Source organism: Macaca fascicularis, chromosome 2 (assembly GCF_037993035.2).
Source record: "Macaca fascicularis isolate 582-1 chromosome 2, T2T-MFA8v1.1".
Classification (NCBI taxonomy): Eukaryota; Metazoa; Chordata; class Mammalia; order Primates; family Cercopithecidae; genus Macaca; species Macaca fascicularis.
The window spans coordinates 149,668,841-149,692,697 of NC_088376.1; the positions used below are offsets into that span (position 1 = coordinate 149,668,841).

At 41.0% G+C, this 23,857-nt stretch overlaps 1 protein-coding gene across 17 annotated transcripts in view; it reads left to right on the forward strand.

The window, feature by feature from the left end:
- The window catches only part of ATG7 (autophagy related 7), a 267,087-nt gene that overhangs the window by 79,736 nt on the left and 163,494 nt on the right, over positions 1-23,857 (forward strand). For 15 of the 17 annotated variants that reach the window (XM_065539502.1, XM_045384718.2, XM_005547834.4 and 12 more), the window contains 5 exons: positions 108-302; positions 2,586-2,789; positions 4,811-4,926; positions 6,670-6,745; positions 21,412-21,492. In XM_065539502.1, the coding sequence (XP_065395574.1) occupies positions 108-302; positions 2,586-2,789; positions 4,811-4,926; positions 6,670-6,745; positions 21,412-21,492 (672 nt within the window). The remainder of the gene's footprint in view (positions 1-107; positions 303-2,585; positions 2,790-4,810; positions 4,927-6,669; positions 6,746-21,411; positions 21,493-23,857) is intronic. The other 2 variants (XM_065539503.1, XM_074032981.1) reach the window with 1 other exon arrangement.

Genomic DNA, 23,857 nt, shown 5'->3' on the forward strand with positions numbered 1-23,857 from the left:
TCATGTAAGTGACCACAGGTAAGTGCAGGCAGCTGTGGGAAGTGTGGGCTGTGAGATATTGCCTATACCATTGATCCAGACATAACTACATCCTGGTGTTTCCCTAGAATGCCAGAGGATTCAACATGAGCATACCCATGCCTGGGCATCCAGTGAACTTCTCCAGTGTCACTCTGGAGCAAGCCCGCAGAGATGTGGAGCAACTGGAGCAGCTCATCGAAAGCCATGATGTCATTTTCCTGTTGATGGACACCAGGGAGAGCAGGTGGCTTCCTGCTGTCATTGCTGCAAGCAAGAGAAAGGTAGGCACTGTCTCTAATTATGATTTATGATTTAATGCACCACCACTCCAGAGGGAGGAGTGTCCCTAACCTTCCCTTCCCCAGAGCAGAGATGTGGTTTGTATGACCTGGTAGCATAGTGCCAAAGGGCTTCTGCTTCAGACTCTGTCTTCACCTCACACACCATCACCCAGTGTAATAGGTATCATTTACTGCTTAATTTTCGTAATAATCTTTTGAGATACTCTACACTGAAAGGTATACTGTACTTACATTGAAACGTAAGCTCCAAGAAGACACAGACTTGGTCTCATTCACCATTACTTGGTCAATGACAACTTCGAAGGCCAACAGTGTTGAATAGTGAACTAAATCATGGTGCATACCTATGATGGAATAGTGTGCAGCCATTCACAGTATGTTTTCTTTTTTTTTTTTTTTTGAGACGGAGTCTTGCTCTGTCACCCAGGCTGGAGTGCAGTGGCCAGATCTCAGCTCACTGCAAGCTCCGCCTCCCGGGTTTACGCCATTCTCCTGCCTCAGCCTCCTGAGTAGCTGGGACTATAGGCACCCGCCACCACACCCGGCTAGTTTTTTGTATTTTTTAGTAGAGACGGGGTTTCACCGTGTTAGCCAGGATGGTCTCGATCTCCTGACCTCGTGATCCACCCGTCTCGGCCTCCCAAAGTGCTGGGATTACAGGCGTGAGCCACTGCGCCCGGCCACAGTATGTTTTCAAAGGACTTTTAATAAGATGGAAAATTATATTAAGGAAGATGCAATATTGTATATATTTTATACCAATTATGTTAAATATGTTAAATATGTTAAATATTTATATATGTCTTCCTATGTATCTACTTATCTGTCTATTGGGAGAGGAGAGAGAAAGAGGGCAAGAAGAAGGGAGAAAGACAGGGAGAGAATGGGAGGGAAAGAGAGAAAATAATAGGAAAAAATACCCCAAACTATTAATGATAATTTTTTGAGCTGTGGGTTGAGTGATTTTTTTCTTTTGTAGTGTGTTTATCCTTTATTTTTCAAACTTTCTATACTATCAGAAATTTGGGATAATAAGTTAAATTAGAACCATGAAAAGTTGTTATAGTATAATGAAAAAAATGTTTTTTAAAAAATTTATGTGTTGGGCTGGACATGGTGGCTCACATCTGTAATCCTAGCACTTTGGGAGGATTGCTTGACACAGGAGTTTGAGACTAGCCTGGGCAACATGATGAGACTCTATCTCTAGAAAAAAAACAAAAAATTAGCTAGGTGTGGTGATGCACACTGGTGCTCCCAGCTACTCGGGAGGGTGAGGCAGGAAGATCACTTGAGCCTGGGAGGTTGAGGCTGCAGTGAACCGAGATCACGCCATTGCATTCCAGCCTGGGCAATGGAGCAAGATCCCGTCTCAAAAACAAAAAACAAAACAAAACAAAATACCAACTATGCAGAGCCAGGCAGGCATGGTGGCATGTGCTTATGATTCCAGCTACTGGGATACCAAAAAAAATCTATATGAAGGGTGAATTATATGGTATGTGAATTATATCTCAATAAAGCTGTTATAAAAACAAATCTATGTGGACGTGACAGTATAGTATAATGGTAGAAAGAATGTGTTTCAGAACTATGTAGACTTGGTTTTATACACCTGCCTCTTGCCAGATAAGTGACCTTAGGCAAGTCATAGAACTAACTTCTCTGACTTTCAGTATCCTCATCTATAAATAAGAAATGTTTGTTATGAGTTTTTTTTGTTTGCTTTTTTCTTTTTTGGAGATAGAATCTTGCTCTGTCGCCCAGGCTGGAGTGCAGTGGTGGAATCTCGGCTCACTGCAACCTCCACCTCCCAGGTTCAAGCGTTTCTCGTGCCTCTGCCTCCTGAGTAGCTGGGACTACTGGCGCATGCCACCATGCTTGGCTAATTTTTTTGTATTTTTAGTAGAGACAGGGTTTCATCATGTTGCCAGGCTGGTCTTGAACTCCTGACCTCAGACAGTCTGCCCTCCTCGACCTCCCAAAGTGCTGGGATTACAGGTTATGAGCCATTGTGCCTGGTCTGTTATGAGTTTCAAATGAAATTAAATAAGATAATTTATGATAATTGTGATATAATTAGGTCTTTTGTACTTAATAAGCCCTCAGTAGTGGGTAGCTTTTATCATCATTAACTTTTATAATCTAATTATACTTACATGCAAAAAATAAATTTTAAAAAGTTGAGCAAATATGGAATTAGCCACAGCTTCAAATATATGTGTCTTTTAACTCTGCTCTTTTATTCCTTGAAACCTGCAGCTGGTCATCAATGCTGCTTTGGGATTTGACACATTTGTTGTCATGAGACATGGCCTGAAGAAACCAAAGCAGCAGGGAGCTGGGGACTTGTGTCCAAACCACCCTGTGGCATCTGCTGACCTCCTGGGCTCATCACTTTTTGCCAACATCCCTGGTTACAAGCTTGGCTGCTATTTCTGCAATGATGTGGTGGCCCCAGGAGATGTAAGTGGATTTCTCTTTAGTTCCAAATATTTCCTATCACCAACTTGTGCGCTGAGGCAGACAGACTCGGCCCTTTCATTTATGACTATTTAAATATTATCTTTTAACAAAGAGAAGAATTCTCCAATTTGGGGAGGATGGCATTATCTCATTATGAACCTTGACTGGCGTCATCAACTGTACAGCTGTTCCTTGTTCACCAATATAAACACGGCTACAAACCCTATTTTTGGAAAGCTTATTGAGGAAACCACAGCAGACTAATCCCTGGTGGCACTCAGTATTGTCTCCTGTGCTTCTTTTAGTCAAGACAACATTACAAATTAGGAGTCTAAAGATCAGATTCCATCAATGCCTTGACACTGCCTCCCAGGTAATTCCAAAAAGTCTCTTAGGTTCCCTCTGCCTCTGCAAAATAGGACTGGTGTGTAGGCTTGTCAGATTTAGTAAGTAAAAATACAGGATTCCCAGCTAACTTTGAATTTCAGTTAATAATGAATTTTTTTTTTTTTTTTTGAGACAGTCTCGCTCTGTCACCGAGGCTTGAGTGCAGTGGAACGATCTCGGCTCACTGCAACCTCTGCCTCCTGGGTTCAAGTGATTCTTCTGCCTCAGCCTCCTGAGTAGCTGAGACTACAGGCACGTGCCACCACGCCCGGCTAATTTTTGTATTTTTAGTAGAGATGGAGTTTCACCATGTTGGTCTGGCTGGTCTCAAACTCCTGACCTTGTGATCCCCCTGCCTTGGTCTCCCAAAGTGCTGGCATTACAGGCGTGAGCCACCATGCCGGGCCAATAATGAATAATTTTTTAGTATATGTTCCATGCAATATTCAAGACCCACTTATACTAAAAATTTATTTATCTGAAATTCAAATTTAACTGAGTGTCCTGTATTCTCCCTGGCAATGCTAATAGGGGAGGGAAGAATACTTGCCCTGTCAACTCACAATTCAGTGGGTCAAGTGCGACAGTGCTTTGAACAGCAAGACTACACTGTACAAATTAAGATTCTATGGCTTTCAGAACTTCACACAAGTCTGTCTGTCTGTAGGGCTGTTCCTTTATCAGAACAGATACAAAATTTCCAGTGAGGCAATGCAGAGATGTTTTCTCTAACCTCCCCTCTATTTTTCCTTTGTTTTAAAATTTTTCACTTAATAACTCATGTCTCCTTTGGATGACTGGCTTTTATGTCCTCCCAATATAAAGAAAAGAAGATGACCATTCTCTTATATGAAGAAGGATGGCTTGATGATCTCTGTCATGGTGTTATAATATACAGCTGGTCTTGTTATTTAGTTATTGTCAACAAATACGATTAGTGGTCCCTTGCAGTAAAGTCCCATTTGCTCATAAGGTAAAATTTTCATAGAGTCAAAAATATTCCTGACAACCTCTTTAATTTGCCCAGAGTGGGATGGTTAGACTCTCTTTGGTTGAACCAGCAAAGGCTTGTGTTCACAGCCATGTTGTAGGAAAAAAAAAAAAAAATACTTGTAGTAAACCCTAGAATCACCCAGAGAGGTGATGCCCATGTTGTGAGAGGAACATTGGAACTGAGGGCTGCAATAATAGTAAATTATTGCTCCCATCTCACGGTCACTTTGAGGTGTTAGTTAAAATGGCAGGGCAGAATCATTTGCACTATTCTAATCATTGTTCCTTTCTGTGTCTCTGTCACTTAACTACCAAGCACAGAACTGAATTGAGTCACATAAAGGAACACATGATGCAGTTCCTTTATATGAGGCAGCTAAGCCCTCATTTTTGGTTGATATCCCCCAATCTGTTTAAGCTGCTGATCCTTTTTAGCATATTACCTCATTTAGTTACCTAAATTGTGTATTTTGTTTTCTTGATAATCTCAAGAAATGATGTACTTGAGGCTGGATGTTCTTTGCTAACAATGAGCATCTGGTTATAATTTAAAGCTTTGTCACAGAGGATTTCATATTTGAGACAGCTAGAGTTGAATGGAATAGAACATTCAGCACACACCAATGATTGTTTCTTTGCAGTCAACCAGAGACCGGACCTTGGACCAGCAGTGCACTGTGAGTCGTCCAGGATTGGCCATGATTGCAGGAGCCCTGGCCGTGGAATTGATGGTATCTGTTTTGCAGCATCCAGAAGGGTGAGTTTGCTAGTGGGAGATGAGCATTTAAACAAAGCTTTTGTAGGCAGTCATTCATCAATGTCTCCTGTAGCCTTTTCTCAGTCTGACTTTTCAGAGAATTTCACTACTTTATCTACCCTCAAAAACACAAGACTAGAAAAAGCAGGTCTGGTTCTTTGGGCTGAGATAACTTGGCACGTTTCCTTTGTGGCCACATTTCTGCATCCTTTTGGACAAATTATGGTTTATTTTATTTTTTCAACGCTTATATAGGGCTTACTTTGTGCTAGGCACTGGTCTAAGCACTTCAGAAATATTGCCTCCTTCAATCTTTTTTTTTTTTTAATTATTATTTTTTTAATGAGACAGAATTTTGCTGTTGTTGCCCAGGCTGGAGTGAGTGCAATGGCACGATTTTGGCTCACTGCATCCTCTGCCTTCTGGGTTCAAGTGATTCTCCTGCCTCAGCCTCCCAAGTAACTGGGATTACAGGCATACGCCACCATGCCCGGCTAATTTTTGTATTTTTAGTAGAGACGGGGTTTTGCCATGTTGGTCAGGCTGGTCTTGAACCTCCGACCTCAGTGATCAGAGGTGATCCACCCGCCTTGGCCTCCCAAAGTGCTGGGATTACAGGCGTGAGCCATTGCACCTGGCCTCCTTTAATCTTCATAGCAAACCTGTTAGGAAAGAACTATTATTATTAGTCCCGGTTTTGATGGGGAAATCAAGGCACAGTGAGGATAAGTAAGTGGCCAAATTAACATAGTAAATGGAAAAGCCAGCGTTTAGCTCAATGTGGCTCCAAACTATGTTTAATCACTTTGTTATGTTGTTTGCAGTACAGGCAGCAGAAAATTGAATTTTTGAAAGATTTATTTTTCCAATTCTCAGAAAGTCAATATGCAAATTAACATGAATATTCTATTTATTGTGTGACTCAAAGCTTTCCTCAGCAGTTGAAAATTGTGACTGTATAGGTAACTAGTATGGGTACTCTGAGATAAACGAAAAGCAGGACTTTTTTGTCTTCCTCTTTGTCATCCACCTTAGCTATCTGTCATTTAAGTTTATTGCCATTCTCTGACAGGAAGTATTTGGGACAAAATCTTTGAGAGCTGACTTTCTGCTTCCTTGACGCTGACCATCCGTCTGCCACATTTGCCCTGGTCATAGTTTAAACACCAGGTCCTGTGTCACGTCTCTTTGGTGACAGAAGTATCACTCCATTGTTCAGAGAGTAGTGCATTAGTTTTGCCCAATTCATTCTTCACTTTTATTTCCTGCATTTCATTACCATTTATATCAGCTCAAGAAGTTAAGGTTAGAAAATTTTCCTCTTCAAATTTTCAGTGCAGAAATGTTCTGTGATGTTTGATAAGACTATTTCATAGTAAGTGAGTTAATGTTTATTGGCCTCTGATATGCCAAACATTGCACTGGCAATTGGTATAGTAGATTCCTCATTTATTAATCAGAGCTCCCTCATTCCTACTTTCTAGATGATGGATCTGAAGCACAGAGAAGTTAGGCAACTTGCCTATGGTCACAAGCTCAGGTCTTTCTTACTCCAAACCGTGCATTTTAAAATTACTCTTCTTGCCCTTTGTCCCAGGGAAATTATTTTTTTGCTAACTTACACTGCCCAGCAAGGGGCATTTTAGTTATCCTTATGAATCTTATGTAGACTTCTGCTTAGATCATCCTCCCATGTGTTAAACTTGGATTAAATGAGCAGCTCTGATTGTTTCCTGTCCTCAGGGGCTATGCCATTGCCAGCAGCAGTGACGATCGGATGAATGAGCCTCCAACCTCTCTTGGGCTCGTGCCTCACCAGGTTAGTGATTTGGAAGTGAAATCACAATTCTTTTGGTGCAGGGGGAAGGCATGTGGGGTCTCTTTGCCATTCCATCTGCCCAGCCCACTTCATATCCACCCATTTACCCTGCAGCTGGGATTTCAGTGGGAGAACTTTCCGACCACCCAGAAGGTATTCCATTCTGCAGGATAGTGATGGGAAGAAATCACAAATGAGAAGCATTGCCTAGAGTCTTTGATGCGTTTTGTAAACTGACTAGAGGCCTCATAATGCAATAGGAACAGAAAAAAAACGTGCTTTGGAATCAGCCATACAATGATTTAAATCCCAGCCCTGCCGTTATTAAGATGGCCTTCCTTGGCCAAGTCACTAAACTTCTCTGAGGCTTAGTTTTCTTATCTATAACGTGGAGAAAGTAATACTGACCTCACCTGGTAGTTGTTTGGATTATGGATGGTTGCTAGAAAGGGCTCAGCAACAGTATATATCACAGGCTCTCAACAAACAATACCTGCTGTTTCTTTGCTGTTGTTCGTTATTATTATTGATTCTGAACCCAAGTAGAGAACCTTCATAGGCAGGCATGGGAAAACCACTAGAAGCATGCAGGGTCACCAGAAAGCGGGGTGTCTTTTCAGAAAAAGAATCCAAAGTATCATGAGGAAGTTCCATCCCTTAGGGATTAAAAAGAAAAAGGCAGTGGGATGGACATTTAGAATTCATACTGCCTCTTCAGTCATTTTCATTACTATATTTTCGGGAGATTGAAGAGGTTTTCCAGTCTTACATTTTGGAAATCATTTTTTTAGATTCCACGTATGTATTCTCTCCTGTAATGTGACAGCTGCCCCCATGAGTGAAATGGTGATATTGCCCGCCAGTCCTACCTGGAGATTTGCAAGGACAGACTCAGACGAGTGCAGAGAGCACAGGGACTCAGCTCATGCTTGTCTCTCTCTTCCTCCTCGCCACCCACCTTCTGCCAGCTAGGATGGCACTGTTATATTCCGTTTAGAATAAGAATCAGAAGAGGGGAAATGACTTCTTTATGGTCACAGAGACTTAGTGGATGAGCCACAGTCCATACCTAAACTTGGCAGTCTGACAAATGTTCTTTCAAAGGTCTTGTGAGTCGAAAGATCCGTGGCCTGCATATTGGGAGATTTTGCTTCCTGTTGGGACCTAAGCCCACTTGCACAAAGCCACCCATAATAGAACTTGTGGGCTGGGTGCGGTGGCTCACACCTGTAATCCCAGCACTTTGGGAGGCCGAGGTGGGTGGATCACGAGGAGAGGAGTTTTGAGACCCATCCTGGCCAACATAGTGAAACCCCGTCTCTACTAAAAATACAAAAATTAGCTGGGTGTGGTTGTGTGCACCTGTAATCCCAGCTACTCAGGAGGCTAAGGCAGGAGAATCGCTTGAACCTGGGAGGCGGAGGTTGCAGTGAGCCAAGATCATGCCATTGCACTCTGGCCTGGGCGACAGAGTGAGACTCCATCTAAAAAAAAAAAAGAAAGAACTTGTAGAGTTCACTTAGCCTCCCAGAGCCTCAGTTTCCACATCAAGAAAAGCAGGTGCTTTACTTTGCGTCCAGGATTACATCTGACACGGCCTTGAAAACCACAAAACACTATAAAAATGTGTCCCCCATCCACCGTCCCCCACACACGGTGGCATTTTTTTTTTTTTTTTTTTTGACATGCGTTAATCTTCTCTACAGAGACATTTCACATAGGACCCAAAAGACACAGTAATAACCATCTATCATATGGAAGCTGACCTCCAGAGCCGACCTCTGCTATTTATGCTCTCGTATCTCATTTGAATCTTTCCCAAGTCTCCCCCTTCTTCTGACCTTGATATGTGCCCTCATCTCCTTTACAGACTTTATACTGAGAAGGGCCTTAATTAAATTTTCAGTCATGCCCCTGTACTGGTTTCCTTCTTTAAGTCCTTTATGTTAAATTACTGCAGTTGTAGTTTTCTCAGTGCTGAGGCCAGAGGGCAAAACAGTCTCTTTATAGAAGGGGCCCAGTGTCAAAATGCATGTGCCCATGTTTTTAAAGTGCTATGGCAACTAATCCCTCTCAGTGTTATTTATCCCCATTGAGCCTCACAATTGTTTGTCATTCACCAACTCTTCTAGTTCTTTCTCCTCGTTTTCAAATGTCTGAAGGATTATTTTGGTTGTTGGCCATCTCTTCATTTGCCATTTTCAAAGACTGAAGAATAACGCAGCCATATATGGGAAAAGCCCAGTGTGTGTGTGTGTGTGTGTGTGTGTGTGTGTGTGTGTGTGTGTATGTGAGTGATTACTTGCTTACATTATTTCAAGTTTCAAGCCTTTATTTTTAGCTACTTTCTAAAAAAGAAAGTGGAGAAAGAACTTTAAAAATTAATCAGGGTTGTGTGGTCCCCATTTATAGGCTTTAAACAACTTTTTTTTTTTCCTAAGTGGAGTGAGTCCATTTATGCAACCGTGTTTTGATTAGGGGAACATCGTTTCCATAAAAACACTGGGCTGTGTTGCAATGCCCTGTTGCAAACTCAGCACTTCCCTCCTCCTCTTCCTGGCTCTTAGAGACAAATGATTTCCTGTTGGAGAGGAACTTGGTAAACTCCTTTGTGTACTTTGTATGCAAAGAATGACCAGTGAAGTTTACTGGGCTCATTTTTCTCAGTTCCCCAGAGGAGAAGTTTTATTAATTGGCCCCTGTGGAAGAGATGTAGTAGAAAAGTGATAGTCCTTGGACTGAGAATCACAAGGCCCCCCACCAGCAACTCATTGTGTAATTTGGAGAAAGTTCCTTAGCTTTTCCTGTGCTCTCTGGGTCTCTGCTCTCCTCTGTGTCAGACCTAGGAGGCCTGAGGATTACTTAGTTGTTCTGTCTCTGGGTCCACAGGCAGAATTTGGCCCATCCAAAGATTGGCCAAGTGCCAAAAAAAAAAAAAAAAAAAGGCCTGATTAGGCCCTGAAATTCAGTGAAATTCTGCCTGAAGAAACCTCTTACTGAATTTGAAAACCATAAAAAACCATTTCGGGTGAGCAAAAGGCTTATGGGTTTGTTTGGGGGTTTTTTTGTTTTTTGTTTTTTAAGTCTCTGGCCCATTGTACGTGGATTCGATTCTGCAAGCAGGCAGCAGTAAGTATAAGCTAATTTCGTCTATAAAAAGAATGATTTTTCAAAAAATCATTTTGTTGATGTGTGGAATAGATATAGATTATCACACACATCATTAAGTGGTAATGTGATGAATGATCACAAAATGAACAGTCTTATCCCCAGCACACAGATCAGAACAAAGTAACTATCAAGCACCTTCAATGCCCCCCCCAATGCCTCTTCAGATTATTATTGCCTCCTTCCTATAGAGAGGTAAGCACCTCTTGATTATCAAGACCATGGGAGATGTTTGTCTGATTTTGAACTTCTGTAAATGAAATTATATAGTATGTACTCTTTGGAATCTGTTGTCTTTTGTAGAGGGAGCTTTTTCATTATAAATCTTAGCATAGTAGTGTTGTTCTTTCTGCTTCCCATCAACAGTGTTCTTTTACTTAAAAAAAAAAAAAAAAAAGAAAAGAAGAAGAAGAAAGAAAGACTGATTTTTCCTGGCTGGTGGCTGAGCTCTGCAAGGCCAGATCCTTTTTCTGCTTCTTTGGTACGAGGCACAGTTTGGGATTTATAAAATGTACAGGCCACTCTTGATATCTCCAGGAAGTTGGTTTGCTGGCTGGTGAGAGATCCTGGATGTGACAGAAATTAACAGCCTGTTAGCCTGCTAAGTCTTTGGCTGTACATCCTCATAGAATGATAACGAGGTGACGAGGCTAGGCACAGTGGCTCACTCCTGTAATCCCAGCACTTTGGGAGGCTGAGGTGGGAGAATTGCTTGAGTCCAGGGGTTCAAAACCAGCCTGATTACTCAGAGAGTAACCTGATTATAGAGAGACCCTATCTCTACAAAAAATTAGCCAGGTGTGGTGGCACGCACCTGTGGGAGTTTGAGGCTGCAGTGAGCCAGGATCACACTACTGCATTCCAGCCTGGGTAACAGGGGGTTCCTGCCTCAAAAAAAAAAAAAAAAGGAATCAAGGTGACGCTACAACAGTTGTCCAAACACCAAGGTAATTGATGGGGCACTCCTGCTTTATCCCACTTGTGGACCAAGCATTGCACATCTTTTGTCTTTAGGTAAATGAACTCTTGGTTCTAAAGTACTAATAAAAAAAAAGACCCTGAATGTGTATGCCATTCTTCTGAGCTTGGAATTGCCAACCCCAGGGTTTTATCAGCTTCATGAATTATTTTAGCTTCAGAAAGGTAATACAAAGCCAAAACTAGGGCAGGACCTTGGGAGGGATCTGGCCTGGGAAAATTCTAATTGATTCACATGCTGAGGTGGAGCTGGGATCTCTAGCCGTATCTCGGGATATTTGCCCTTTCTACACAGGCTGTGCCCCCCAAATCCTCAGGCCTTTAGATTTTGAAAAAACGTCTTTACTGTGTTCAGAAATACTTATCTCTGTGCTCCCAGGGACATGGACAGATGGACTGCTGAGGAGGGAAATCTTAGCAGATAAGCAATAAGAACATATTTCCTGAGATGTAGCCCAGGAGAAGACCCTCCTTTCCCCTCTGGTTCTATACCTCTTTGGTTGATGATGATGGATATAGCAGAAAAAATGGGCAGGCCTTATGTTTCACTGTATCAAGTGTTATGGTTTGTGACCTATTCATCTTATCTCCTTCCTTCCATCCAGCCATCCCCTCACCAGGTAATCTGACTCTGCCAAGTGCCAAGCACTATGAAGTTCAGAGAAGTTAAGTAACTGGTACAAGATCCACCCAGTGTTGAGTTTCATTTGCATTTGGGGTAATCTAAGGTGATGGATATATCCCAAGTCATTTGGATGCAGTAGAGTCTGGTTCCAGTGGGGAGGTCTCTGAATACAAGGAAGGATCTGGGTATAGGTCTAACAATGTCTGAGTTTCCTCTGTGAGGTTCCAGAAGCAGAATCAAGATTGCTGTTTCCCTGGAGGATAAATTATAATGTCAGAATTCAGAAGCATCTCAGATTGCATCTCTTGTCCCAAGAGGAGTTGGGCCTAACTTTATAGGTTGAAGGATGTCACTTTGCCCCATGAGTTTTACCCGCTGGATAAGGCTGTCCTGTTTAGGAGGTGCTTGTTTAGGAAGGCAGCCTAAAGACTTTGTGATCATACAGATCCGATTAGAACCCCAGCTTTGTCTCTTAATTTCACATTTACTATCTCATTTTACAAAACCATTTGAGGCAGCTCTTAGCACTTGTCCCTGTGTGACCTTGGGCACGTTACATATCTTCTCTGAACCTCATGTTTTATATCTGTAAAATGAGGATAATATAATAAGCTCCTGGAATTCGTGGATGAATTAAGTCACATGTACTAAGCATTAGCACAGTTCTGGGCACATAAGAGACACTTGTAAATATTGGTTTCATCTTTCACTTTTAATTAAAATGGAAACTTATCTACTCTCCTAAAAAGGAATTTATAAAGACTCTCATAAAGCTCTGAAAGCAATGAGTAGAGAGGGAGTGGTTGGGAAGATTTGCTCCATTCTGCAGTGTTTTTCTAAGGAAACACTGGCTTATGTCCAGCTTGGTTTTTCTGCCCCCTTGGTGACTCTAGTTTAATCGTGAGAGGTGCGTCAGTGGTGAGAGCTGAAGCTCTTAGCTGAAACAAAGACCATTCTGGTGTGCTTAGGGTTTTGCAGTTGCTACACTCTCCATTTTGGCATTGAACTTGATTAAGACTCTTTTCAACATCCAAGGTCGATTTGGAGTTTGGAGTTAGTTTTTATTTATGCAAACTCCAAGCTTTAGAAATATTGCCAGGCCTGCTGGAAGCTAGTGTGAAGTTAAAGCAGCAGGTTCCAGTTGTGGCTGCAACTGTGCTTTCTCAGAATGGCTGTTTGTTTCTGGGCATTGGATCTTAGCCTCCCATCGAGGCCTGGGTCTGAAGCTAATTTTACTCAGCTTAGGTGAAAACACCACCAGGGGTGGGTGGCCCAGAAAGAAAGAGGACCCTTTCTATTCCTGATCTATATTTATTTTGTGGCCAACTGGGCATAATTGACTAAAGGTAATTGAATCCACCTGATAGGTGTTAAGCCATCTAGGCATTGAGTTTTTGTTTGGGAGTATTTTTTTATTTTAAATTCCTCTAGCCTCTTTCTTCCTTTCTACCTCTTTGCTTTTCAACTTTATTCTTCAGGCTTTAGAGCCAGAAAGAACAAAATTCAGATTCCTGGCTTTACTACTTGGTAGCTGTGGACCATTGGGCAAGCCATATCACTTCCCTGAGCCTCCTGTATTCCTATTTGGAGATCGGAGGAAGGCCACAGGATGGTAGTGAGGCCAAAATTGGATGCAGTGTATGAAAACACCCAGGAACCCTGAACACAGGCATGGAATTCAGTAAATTTTAGTGCTCTCCTCCCTTCATTCTCTGGGGTATCATTTTCCACATTATTCCAGGACATGCCTTCCTGCCTGGCTTCTAGGGTTAGGAGGGAACAGTTGTTTTATTTGAAAGGGAAAAGGGAGAGAATAAGTGCTTTAGCGGGGGGGATATAGAAGAGGCAGAACGATGGCTGGGAAAAGTGCTCAGAGAGTTTGAGGAAGGGAAAGGCCAGTTTACCTGTGAGACAGCGAGTAGAAGGGGCACAGCAGAGAAGGCAGGAATGCAGAGGCCATTGGAAATGCTTGGACCTTCAACCCAGGGGCACTGGTAGGCCACTGAACGCTGAGGCGTGATATGATTAGATTTGGTTGCTGCATGGAGAATAGACGAGGCGATACAAGTGGCTCTGGGAATAGAATTTGAGTCATTTGGTCTTAAATCAGAAGACAGCCTAATCCAGGGATTCCCATACCTGACTTTCAATCAGAATCACCAGAGGAACCATTTCAAAATATGCATTTCCCAGCCCATCCCAGAGCTACTGAGCGAAAACCTCCAGGGACATTAGGCATTTGAGGACCACTGCTTCTGTCCATGAAAAAATGGCTTCTTGATGGCATCACCTGGGGCAGAGTACTTAACTTCTTAAGGCAGCAGACCAAATCCTGCTTTTTGAATTTTGTGCTTCCACCAACACTAGTTGTGTTTCTAAAAGGACCCTTGACACCTTGTCCCCAGTGCACATCTCCAGCCCCAACAGGTGTTCCTGCCTGAGAGCCTTTGGAAGCTAATTAGATAAGCACAGGTGTGCCTAATGAATTCCTGCCGGACCACACGCTGTCCAGCTGGGAACAGCCCGGGAGCGAGGCCAAACGACCATATAAAGGCCCTATTCTCATGCTTTTTGCATCCTGTCTGCTGTGTTTTCGTTCCCCACGGTGAGGACAGTGTGTCCTGTCTCCTAAGGCCCTGTGAGCCAAGCTCAGCTACAACCTGGTGCCCCACATCTGACAACAGGGATTTCCACTCAAAGCGTGTGGCCTTTTGGGCCTGAGGGTGATGAGTGGGACTAGAGCCAAGAAACCACAGGTAATTGGGCTTCTTCTAAGCTCTGTAATTCCCAGGTGGGTTTTTTAATATTCAGGGAGTAGCAAAGATACAAATATTGTAGAGCTAGTGTAGGCATACAGTTTTTTTTTTTCCTAGACGTTTCTACGGAACACTAATGTTGGTGATTATTTTGCAGGGAGAGGTAATGGAGGTAACAGGGACTTAGGGTTTTCATTTTGTACCTTTCTGCACTGTTTTGAAAAATTAAGATTATAAGCCATTTTTTAAAATCACCTTTTTCAAGACATAACGTAAAATGAACCCACTTTAATATGATTTGACAAGTGTATACACTCATATAACTACCACCTCCACAAATGAGATACAGAATTTTTCTGTCACCCCAAAAAGTTCCTTTGTGCCTTCTCCCAGTTCATCTCCCCACCCTCAGCCTCAGGCAACCGCCGATCCAATTTATATATGGACCATTTTAATTTTTTTTCTGTATATTTTTCTGTGCTAAGGAAAAAAATTATAATGGAAATCTTAAAATGTGCAGAGGGAGGCAAGGTTTGGCCACTCTGAGGAATCCCTCTTACTAGCTACAAAGTTGGTAGGTAAGGGGCAGGTGTGTGTGTGTGTGTGTGTGAAACTGGCAGTGTTTTCCCCTTGTGGGGAGAGGGGGGAATGAGAAAACAATATTCAGGGGAGGCTGTTTAAAGTTAAAAGTTTAGATAATTTTTTTTAAAATAGGAAAATGGAAGTAAATATGTCATGGGAGTATGGGTTACTGTTTTGTTTGCTTGTTTTCTGTCATGTGCTTATCGTTTTTGTTACAGGAAGAGTTAACTTTTTTTTTTTTGAAAAGCAGTTTAATGCTTACCCGACTATAAGGAGAAACTGACAACAAATAGGAGTAGAACAGGAGTCGAGAGTAAGCTGTGTGAGACTTCCTCCACGTTATGACTAAATCCAAAAGGTCGAAAATTTCCTTTGAGCAGGGGCTTTAGTTCCCTGTGTGGATGGAAAAATACCTTTGATATCACTTTATAAAACCTTTTAATTTAAATGTTAATTTAACATGAGCTAAATTAGGTGGTGTGGTGGTGCTATTTTTAGAAAATGCACAAAGAATTAGAGGCTTGCTAAGTGCTTCCATCCGTTTTCTGACATGACAGAAAACAAGCAAACAAAACAACCCATAGTCCCATGACATATTTACAGCTAACAGGTGATGCTGAGTGGTACAGAGCAAACCACAGGAGGGTGTAACTAAGGTTAGTAACAAAGCATCCTGTTTCCCTTGCTTGCCTGATGGGAACCACCTGGAGCTCTTGTTAAACCTGCAGATTCTCAGGCCTTTCCCCAGACCTTTTGAATCAAGTTCCAGGGGCTTCTTCTGATGAGGCAAGTTTAGAAAAATACTGAGCAATGCTTTGCTTTATAGACTTTGCACACTTCTAAGTAGGAAGGTCATGGTGAATTTTTCTCCACCCAAGCAAGGGACAAATCTTTATAACTTATTTGGGAGTTGGGGCCTGGCCTCTCTCAACAGGTATGTATATATTTATTTGCATAAGGTACTTGGATTTTAGATTGCTGCGGGATTTCTATGCATATGTAAGTAAGGTGCTAATTTTAAGTAGCAACCTCTGCTCTCTAAATTTTATGCAGTTCTTATAAGGTTGAGGGAATGCAATGCAGAGCATATGAATGGTGGCAAGTCAGAGTTTTTCTTGTGGTTTATGTGGGACCTGTTTTCTCTGTATAGTCCAGATTTGAATAATTTTGTAGGCCTTGGGTTGTTTTTGTTTACTTGTTTATTCATTTCATAATTTATTGTCTTATGAATAAATCGCTGTGCTATGAGTAAATACAAGTAGCTCAGCCTGTGTCTTGTCCTCTAAAAGAAAGAAAGATAAAAACATTTCTTAAAGTAATTATAGTATTCAGACTGATCCTAAAATTCATGTGGAAATGCAAGGGACCCAGAATAGCCAAAACAATCCTGGGCATGAAGAACAAAGTTGGAGGACTCATACTTTCCAGTTTCAAACTTAGTACAAATCTACTGTAATCAAGATAGTTAAGTACTCGCATAGAGATAGATATATAGGTAAATGGAAAGAATTGAGAGTGCAAAAATAAACCCTTAATGGCCAACCAGTACAGTTTAATTGGGAAAGAATACTGTTTTCAACAAATAGTACGGAGACAACAGGATTCCATATGCAAAAGAATGAATTTAGACCTTTATTTCATACCATATTAAAAAATTAACTCAAAATAGATCATAGACATCATGTGAGAGCTAAAACTGTAAAAATTCCTAGAAGAAAATATCATAAATCTTTATGACCTTGGGTTAGACAATGGTTTCTTATGTAAGATGCCAAAAGACCAATCAATGTAAGAAAAAATGGTAAGTAGGACTTCACTAAAATAAACTGTTGTGCTTCAAGAGAAGAAGAAAAAAAAAAAAAAGGCTGGGCATGGTGGCTCATGCCTGAAATCCTAATGCTTTGGGAGGCGAAGGTGGGAGGATTGCTTGAGCCCTGAGTCCAAGACCAGCATGGACAACATAGCGAGACCTCATCTCTCTTTAAAAAAAAAAAAAAAAAGAATTAGCTGAGTGTGGTGGTGTGTGCCTGTAGTCGCAGCTACTGGAGAGGCTGAGGATCGCTTGAGCTCAGGAGTTCAAGGCTAGAGTAAGCCGAGATCACACTGCTGCACTCCAGCTTGGAGAACAGGGCAAGATGCTGTATCAAACAAATGAACAGAAAAAACAGAATGGGAGAATATTTTTGCAGATGATATATTTGGTAAGAAACCTTTATCCAAAATATGTAACAAACTTACAATTCAGCAATTTAAAAAATGTTTAAAACTTGGCAAATGATTTGAATAGACATTTCTCCAAAGAAGATACACAAATGGTCAAGAAGCACATGGAAAGATGCTTGACATTACCAGTCATTAGAGAAATGCAAGTCAAAACCATAGTTAGATGCTGTTTCATATTCACATATAATCTACAAGAGATAATAACAAGTGTTGACAAGGAAGTGAAGAAATTGGAGCCCTCACACTTGGCTGGTGAGATTTTTTTTTTCCCCCTGCTCCCAAGATGGAGTCTTGCTCTGTCATCCAGGCTGGAGTGCAATGGCGTTATCACGGCTCACTGCAACCTCTGCCTCCCGGGTTCAAGCAATTCTCCTGCCTCCGCCTCCCGAGTAGCTGGGATTACAGGCACGTACCACAACACCCGGCTAATTTTTGTATTTTTACTAAAGATGGGGTTTCACCATGTTTGCCAGGCTGGTCTCAAACTCCTGACCTTGTGGTCTGGCTGCCTCAGCTTCCCAAGTGCTGGGATTCAGGTGTGAGCCACTACGCCCGGCCAAGATTTTAATATGATATGGTCACTTTGGAAAACAAGTTGGCAGTTCCTCAAAACGTTAAACAGTCATATGACCCAGTAATTCTGCGCCTACGTATATTCCCAAGAGAAATGCACATCTACTGATGAATTGCTAAATAAATGTGGTATAGTGACACAATTCAATATTATTTGGCAGTAAAGAGGAATGAAATACTGACATATGATACAATGTGGATGAAAATATGCTAAGTGAAGCCAGTCATTTGTGGTTTCATTTATAGTAAATAAGCAGAATAGATAAAACAAGAGAAACAAAGTAGATTAGTGGTTGCCAGTGTCTGAGAAGAGGGGAGAATGAGGACTAATTGCTGGGTTTCTTTTGGGGGTGATGAAAATGTTCTGAAATTAGATAGTGATGATGGTTGCAAAACTGTTCATATGCTAAAAACCACTGAGCTGTACAGTTTAAAAGATGAATTTTATGGTATGTGTATTATATCTCAAGCCTGTTATGAATTTTAAACTCCCAAAACTATTCCTCAAGGCATTTTGGGCATAAAGATCAAAAGAAGGATTTCAGAGGGTAGAGATATTATTTCTAGGTTGGGTGGTAGATTGAGAATTTGTGAACGAGGTGTGTTTGAGCTGAGTGGTTTTTAAGGAAGGTGAACACTTAGATATGTAGCTGTCACCAAAAGGAAGAGTTTTGAGTCACAGAATTCAGCATGAGGCAAGCTCAGGAAATCAAGAATATCTTTGGGAGGGAAGTTGTAGTTCAGCTTAGCAGTTGTACAGAGTTTGTGAAAAATTCAATCCAGAATTTAATTGGAAAGGTGAGCCGTGCCCAGAGCAGAGGGACCTTGGAGTGCAAGGAATTCTGTCTTATTTTGTCAGCTATAGGGAGTGGGTAAAAAACGATAGGCCTCAGAGTTGTGTATTAGGAAAATTGACAGCTCAGTCTTTGCATTAGCTAGAAGGGAGAGAGCCCACCTGTGGAAGTACCCCCTTAGGAGTCTCTTGCAGTAGGGTTGAGAAGAAGGGCTTCCTGTCCTAAATTATCTAAAACTGGAATTATTTTGGTTAAATTCTGGGCCTTCTGATACCAACTTGGTGAATTTGAAAGTCCTCACACAAATATTATTCTACTTCATTTTCTGGGTAAATAAATCTGTTTCCTAGTAAAGAACTGTCTGGGGCTGCTGAACAGTGGTGTTTGGACCCTCACTCAACCAATCCCGTGCACGGCATCTCCTTTTTGTTCTATTCCTCGCCACCTGTGTTGTTGTTGTTATTTTTCTCTTCCCTTCTCTATTTCCTCTCTTCCTTTCTACCCCAACTGGATGTACTTTCTCCCTGTCCCTCAGCTTTACCTGCTCACCTCCAATGGTAAGACAGTATCAGAGAAAATTACCAGTATTTGTGCAACATAAAGAAAGTTTGATGAAAACCGTATTAGAGAAAACAGCATGCAGAAACCTTTCCATGAAACATAGATGGACACATGACATGTAGGCCATGTTAAAAACTTTAATGGAAAAATATGCTAAATGTGATAAAGTTCTTTTCTAAGTAAACTTAATATAAAAGTAATTGGGGTATAGAGGAGACTCACTATAAGTATTCTCAAGCCTGTAACTTCCAGAGCTCATGAAAATTTCAGCGTTCCCATTTGTGACTTGCTATTAAACTCTTTTCTGCTATTTTGATGTCTCCTGTTTTGGTGTCCTGAATAGCAAACTTATGACCCTGATTATGGCTCAAGCCATGGATTATGAAATGGTTACCACATTCCTGAGATATTAGGAACTAAAAGCTTGTCATATTTTCATATGTTTATAATGAGGCTATCTAACTTATACCAGTTACCAAATGTCTTTTTTTTTTTTTTTTTTTTTTTGAGATGGAGTCTCACTCTGTCACTCAGGCTGGAGTGCAATGGCATGATCTCAGCTCACTGCAACCTCTGCCTCCCGGATTCAAGTGATTCTCCTGCCACAGCCTCTCGAGTAGCTGGAATTACAGGCGCCCACCACCACACCCAGCAAAGTTTTTTTGTATTTTTAGTTGAGATGGGGTTTTGCCATGTTGTCCAGGTTGGTCTTGAACTCCTGGCCCCAGGTGACCTGCCTGCCTCGGCCTCCCAAAGTTTTGGGCTTACAGGCATGAGCCACCGCCTGGCCCAAATTTATCATTTCTATCAAACATTTGATCTTGGATTGCATTAAAAAACACATAGCATATTAATAAGGACATTTAAAAATCGGGCAGGGCACAGTGGCTCATGTCAGTACTCCCAGCACTTTGGGAGGCCAAAGCGGGTGGGTCACCTGATGTCAGGAGTTTGGACATGCCATGGACAGCATGACAAAACCCCCATCGCTACTAAAAATACAGAATAACTGGGTGTGGTGGTACGCACCTGTAACCCCAGCTCCTTGGGAGGCTGAGGCAGGAGAATCACTTGAACCTGGGAGGCAGAGGTTGCAGTGAGCTGAGATCACACCACTGCACTCCAGCCTGGGCGACAGAGCGAGACTCCATCTCAGAAAAAAAATAAAAATAAAAAAAATACCGTAGGCATTTTTTTCCAGGTTAGATTTTTTTCCTGAGATAAGTATGTGCAAACAACACTATTATAGTGTGAACATCAGGATGGAGTTATCCAAAACTCAGAAAGCCTTTTTCTTTAAAGAGTTTGTCAAGTTTTTTGTTTGTGTTTTGGGGGGTGGGGGTTTGAGGGAAAGGGCATGGTGTTAAAAGGATGGCTAAAGGGTGGTAGATAGGGTTTTTTGTTCTATTCAAGTGAGAGTGTTAAAGTTGTGAGGAGACCTAGTGTTGAAGACAAACGCTGTGATATTCTGAGAGGGAGGGAAGTTCAGACCTGGGCCAGATTTGCATCAGGAGGTCCATTTTTGAGTCTTGGCTCCCTTACTTACTGTTTACCTGAGCCAAGTTGCCACTCTTCCTGAGCCTGAGGTTTTTCAACATAAAATGGGGAATTTGAAAGGTCAAATAAATTAACTCATAAGATTTGTGTTGTTGATTGTAAACGTTGAGTCCTATGGAGACTTCAGAGATTTTACCATTCGTATTTTTATGATATATAGAACAGCTTAAAACTCCCCCTTTGGTGTAAGTATAGTATATAGAGGTATAATGTTCTGAATAAATTACTACAATCATAGTTTGTGAAACCTAATTATAGCTGGTACTCTGGAAATGTAACTCAGTTGTAGTCCAGAAGTTTATGCTCAAGGTGGTGCTGTTTCCCCATAAATCTGATGATGTTTTACATTTTATCTCTGTCTGTTCCAAATTAAGCAAATAACTGGATATATGCTTAGGGCTATTTCTGCCTTCCACAGTCCCCAAGCCGTCTTTCCTTGTGAGACCCCACCCAAAATCATGTCGTAGAAATGTGTATTTATCCCATATTCACTAGAACACACGTGCGAGCTAATTGTTGAGTATACCAGTGGACCTGTTACATTTTGGAAGACATTTGTTAATACTTTAGATACTACAGCTTGCATTTTGTATTTTACAGTCAGTTTGTTTTTAGGTCAGAAATATTTGAAAAGCTTGTAAGTCCTGGCTCCTAATGGAGTAAAGAACTTAATGTAGTTCTTCTGCAAACTGATTACAAGGGAAAATACTCATTTCGAACTTATTTTGCTCATAATCTCTATCTGGGCCGCCATATTAATCATTTCCTACTTCTTGTCAGAAACCAGACATGCATTTCATAGATGTGGTCATTGTGTGTTTGATGTGAATTGTTTTGTTTTGTTTTTAGATCCGGGGATTTCTGTCACGGTTTGATAATGTCCTTCCCGTCAGCCTGGCATTTGACAAATGTACAGCTTGTTCTTCCAAAGTAAGTCATTTTGTATTGGAGGGACTTGTTTTTAAAAGTGAGCGGGTCAACATTTGACCACAGCCTCACCAGCTAGAGCCATTGAAACCAACTAAGAGCTTTTTGTGGGGGAAGGGTGGGGTCTAAGCACTCAGAAAGGACTTTGTTTTCATGGATGTGTATTCATTCTCACAGTGGTTTAAAACCAGCCTGAGAAAATGTGTAGGGAGACGAGTTAGAATATTTCAACTCTGTATCAATACTTACATCATGCTAATTTTGTCTTGAATTTGAACTTTACTGCTCTTTGTTCCTCCCCAGAGGGTTCCCTCCTAGCAGGGACCCTCACAGAGCAATTTTTTAAAGCATTACTCTGAGAGTGAGGCAGCCCTGGCTATGCGTCTTCTGCAGATCCACATAATTACAAAGGAAAAGTAAACAGAGATTAGGGGTCTGGATGGGGAGCCACTAAAAGGGCCTCTTCAGCTTTGATCTTTCCAGAAGCTCTAAAAATAGAGCCAGTATGTTAGCCATCATAATGGGAAACGGCTGATATATCGCAAAACTACAGTGATGGCATCTCATGTTTTAATAGGCTTTCAGATACCGTCTGAGTGACTTTTACATGTACACTGTATGTGATAGCTGATTTCCTTTCAAGTGTCCCTTTCAGACTTCTAATGCCCAGTGACTTGACCTGGGCTTTTAAGGCTCATGATTGCTGATAAGTAAAGATTTTCATGTTGAAGTACTATACAAAATAATGTTGTTGGCCACTAATCCCCAACTGTGGCTTCTCAGTTATAATTTGGGACTATTTTTCTGTGTAGCCTTCATCGTCTGCCACTGTGGAAGAAAGAGAATTTTAGGGACGTTTTTCTCTATTCTGAGTTGACAAGCTTCCTTTGAAAACTGTTCTTGGGCTATATTTTATGGGAAGCACAATCCTGACCAGTTTCTCTAAAAAACTGAATGTAGAATTGACAAGCAATGTTGATAAATTTGGTTACATTTAGATGCTCAAAAATTTAGAGTAATTATTTTCTTTTTGCTTCCAAAGTAAATTAAGCCTATTTTATTATGCATCCCAAGTGCCTATGTTGAGATTTCAGGCTTAGACTTCGTCAGTAGTTACCCATGAACCCATTCTTTCTGTAGTTTCCTTTAAGATATATCTGCTCAAGCCAGGGCCTCAAGGATGTCTGTCTGCATGCACCTCCATCTTCAGAAATGCAAGTTTTAGGATTATATACTACATCTTTAGTGGAGCAGATTTTTTTTTTCTTTGAATGGTTGAGCTAACTGGTCTCCAAATAACTTGGCAGTATTAATTTTCATACTGAAATCATTTGGCACAGGTGCCAGAAGGTGTTCTATAGCTTTATGTTGGTCTGGCTAGTCAATGAAATAAAGATAATTGGGTTCTTTAAGTGAAATGCAAACACTCATTCTTTTTTGTTCTATTTCTAATTAAATTAGCCTTTGAGATACTGTTTATAAAAGAATCACAAGCATACCAACTAACTGGGCATTCCTTATATACTTTAAAAGAGAATAGCTTAGCATTTTTCTTTCACACTTATTGTAAGCTTTAAATTAAATACAGGTATCACTTTTTTGTTAGCAAAATTATTTCCTCTTGGTGATTATTCTGAGAGTCCGGCTTTACATAAACATGTTGGACGATTTAATAAAAACTGACTTGGATTTTAACAGCTGTGCTATTCCCATAGTGATCACTTTTCATGTGGTCTGGGTATTAAATTTCTTTTGTGCTGGAAAGGTTGCTTCATTGGTGCACGTATTTCCTTACAGTAGAAATGCAGCATTTACTTACTTGGCTACCTTCTTTATTCGCTTAGGAGATTGTCATTCTCTATTATCTACAAACCCAATATTAATACTTCAAAATGACAAATCCAATTACATTTTCATTTCTTTGTATGTGAATTTTTCTTAATGTGTATTTAGCATAATACATTTTATACAGAGTCATGTCATAGTTGTTATTGTTTCAAAAGATTCTTTGGGGCTAAAAATGACTTTTAAAAATGTATCCTTTGACATTCATGAAGTAATTTTTTCCTTTGGTAGTTTTCAGTATGTTTCCTCCTCCCCACCAGGATCAAGGCCATGCTTGTGTCTTGATTTAACCACAAATAGAGACAGATTGGGGAAGTAGAATAAGTTCTGCTGGATAGTAAAACACTTGTTCATTACCTTATTTATTAAAAACAAAGCAATACCATTATATACATACATATATATATAGAGAGAGAGAGAGCACACGTACACACGAGCGAGAGCTCTCTACGTAGCCTGAGATGGGGAAGAATACAGTGCTTTGCTTCTAAAGCAGAAAAGTTGGAACATTTACCCACAAATC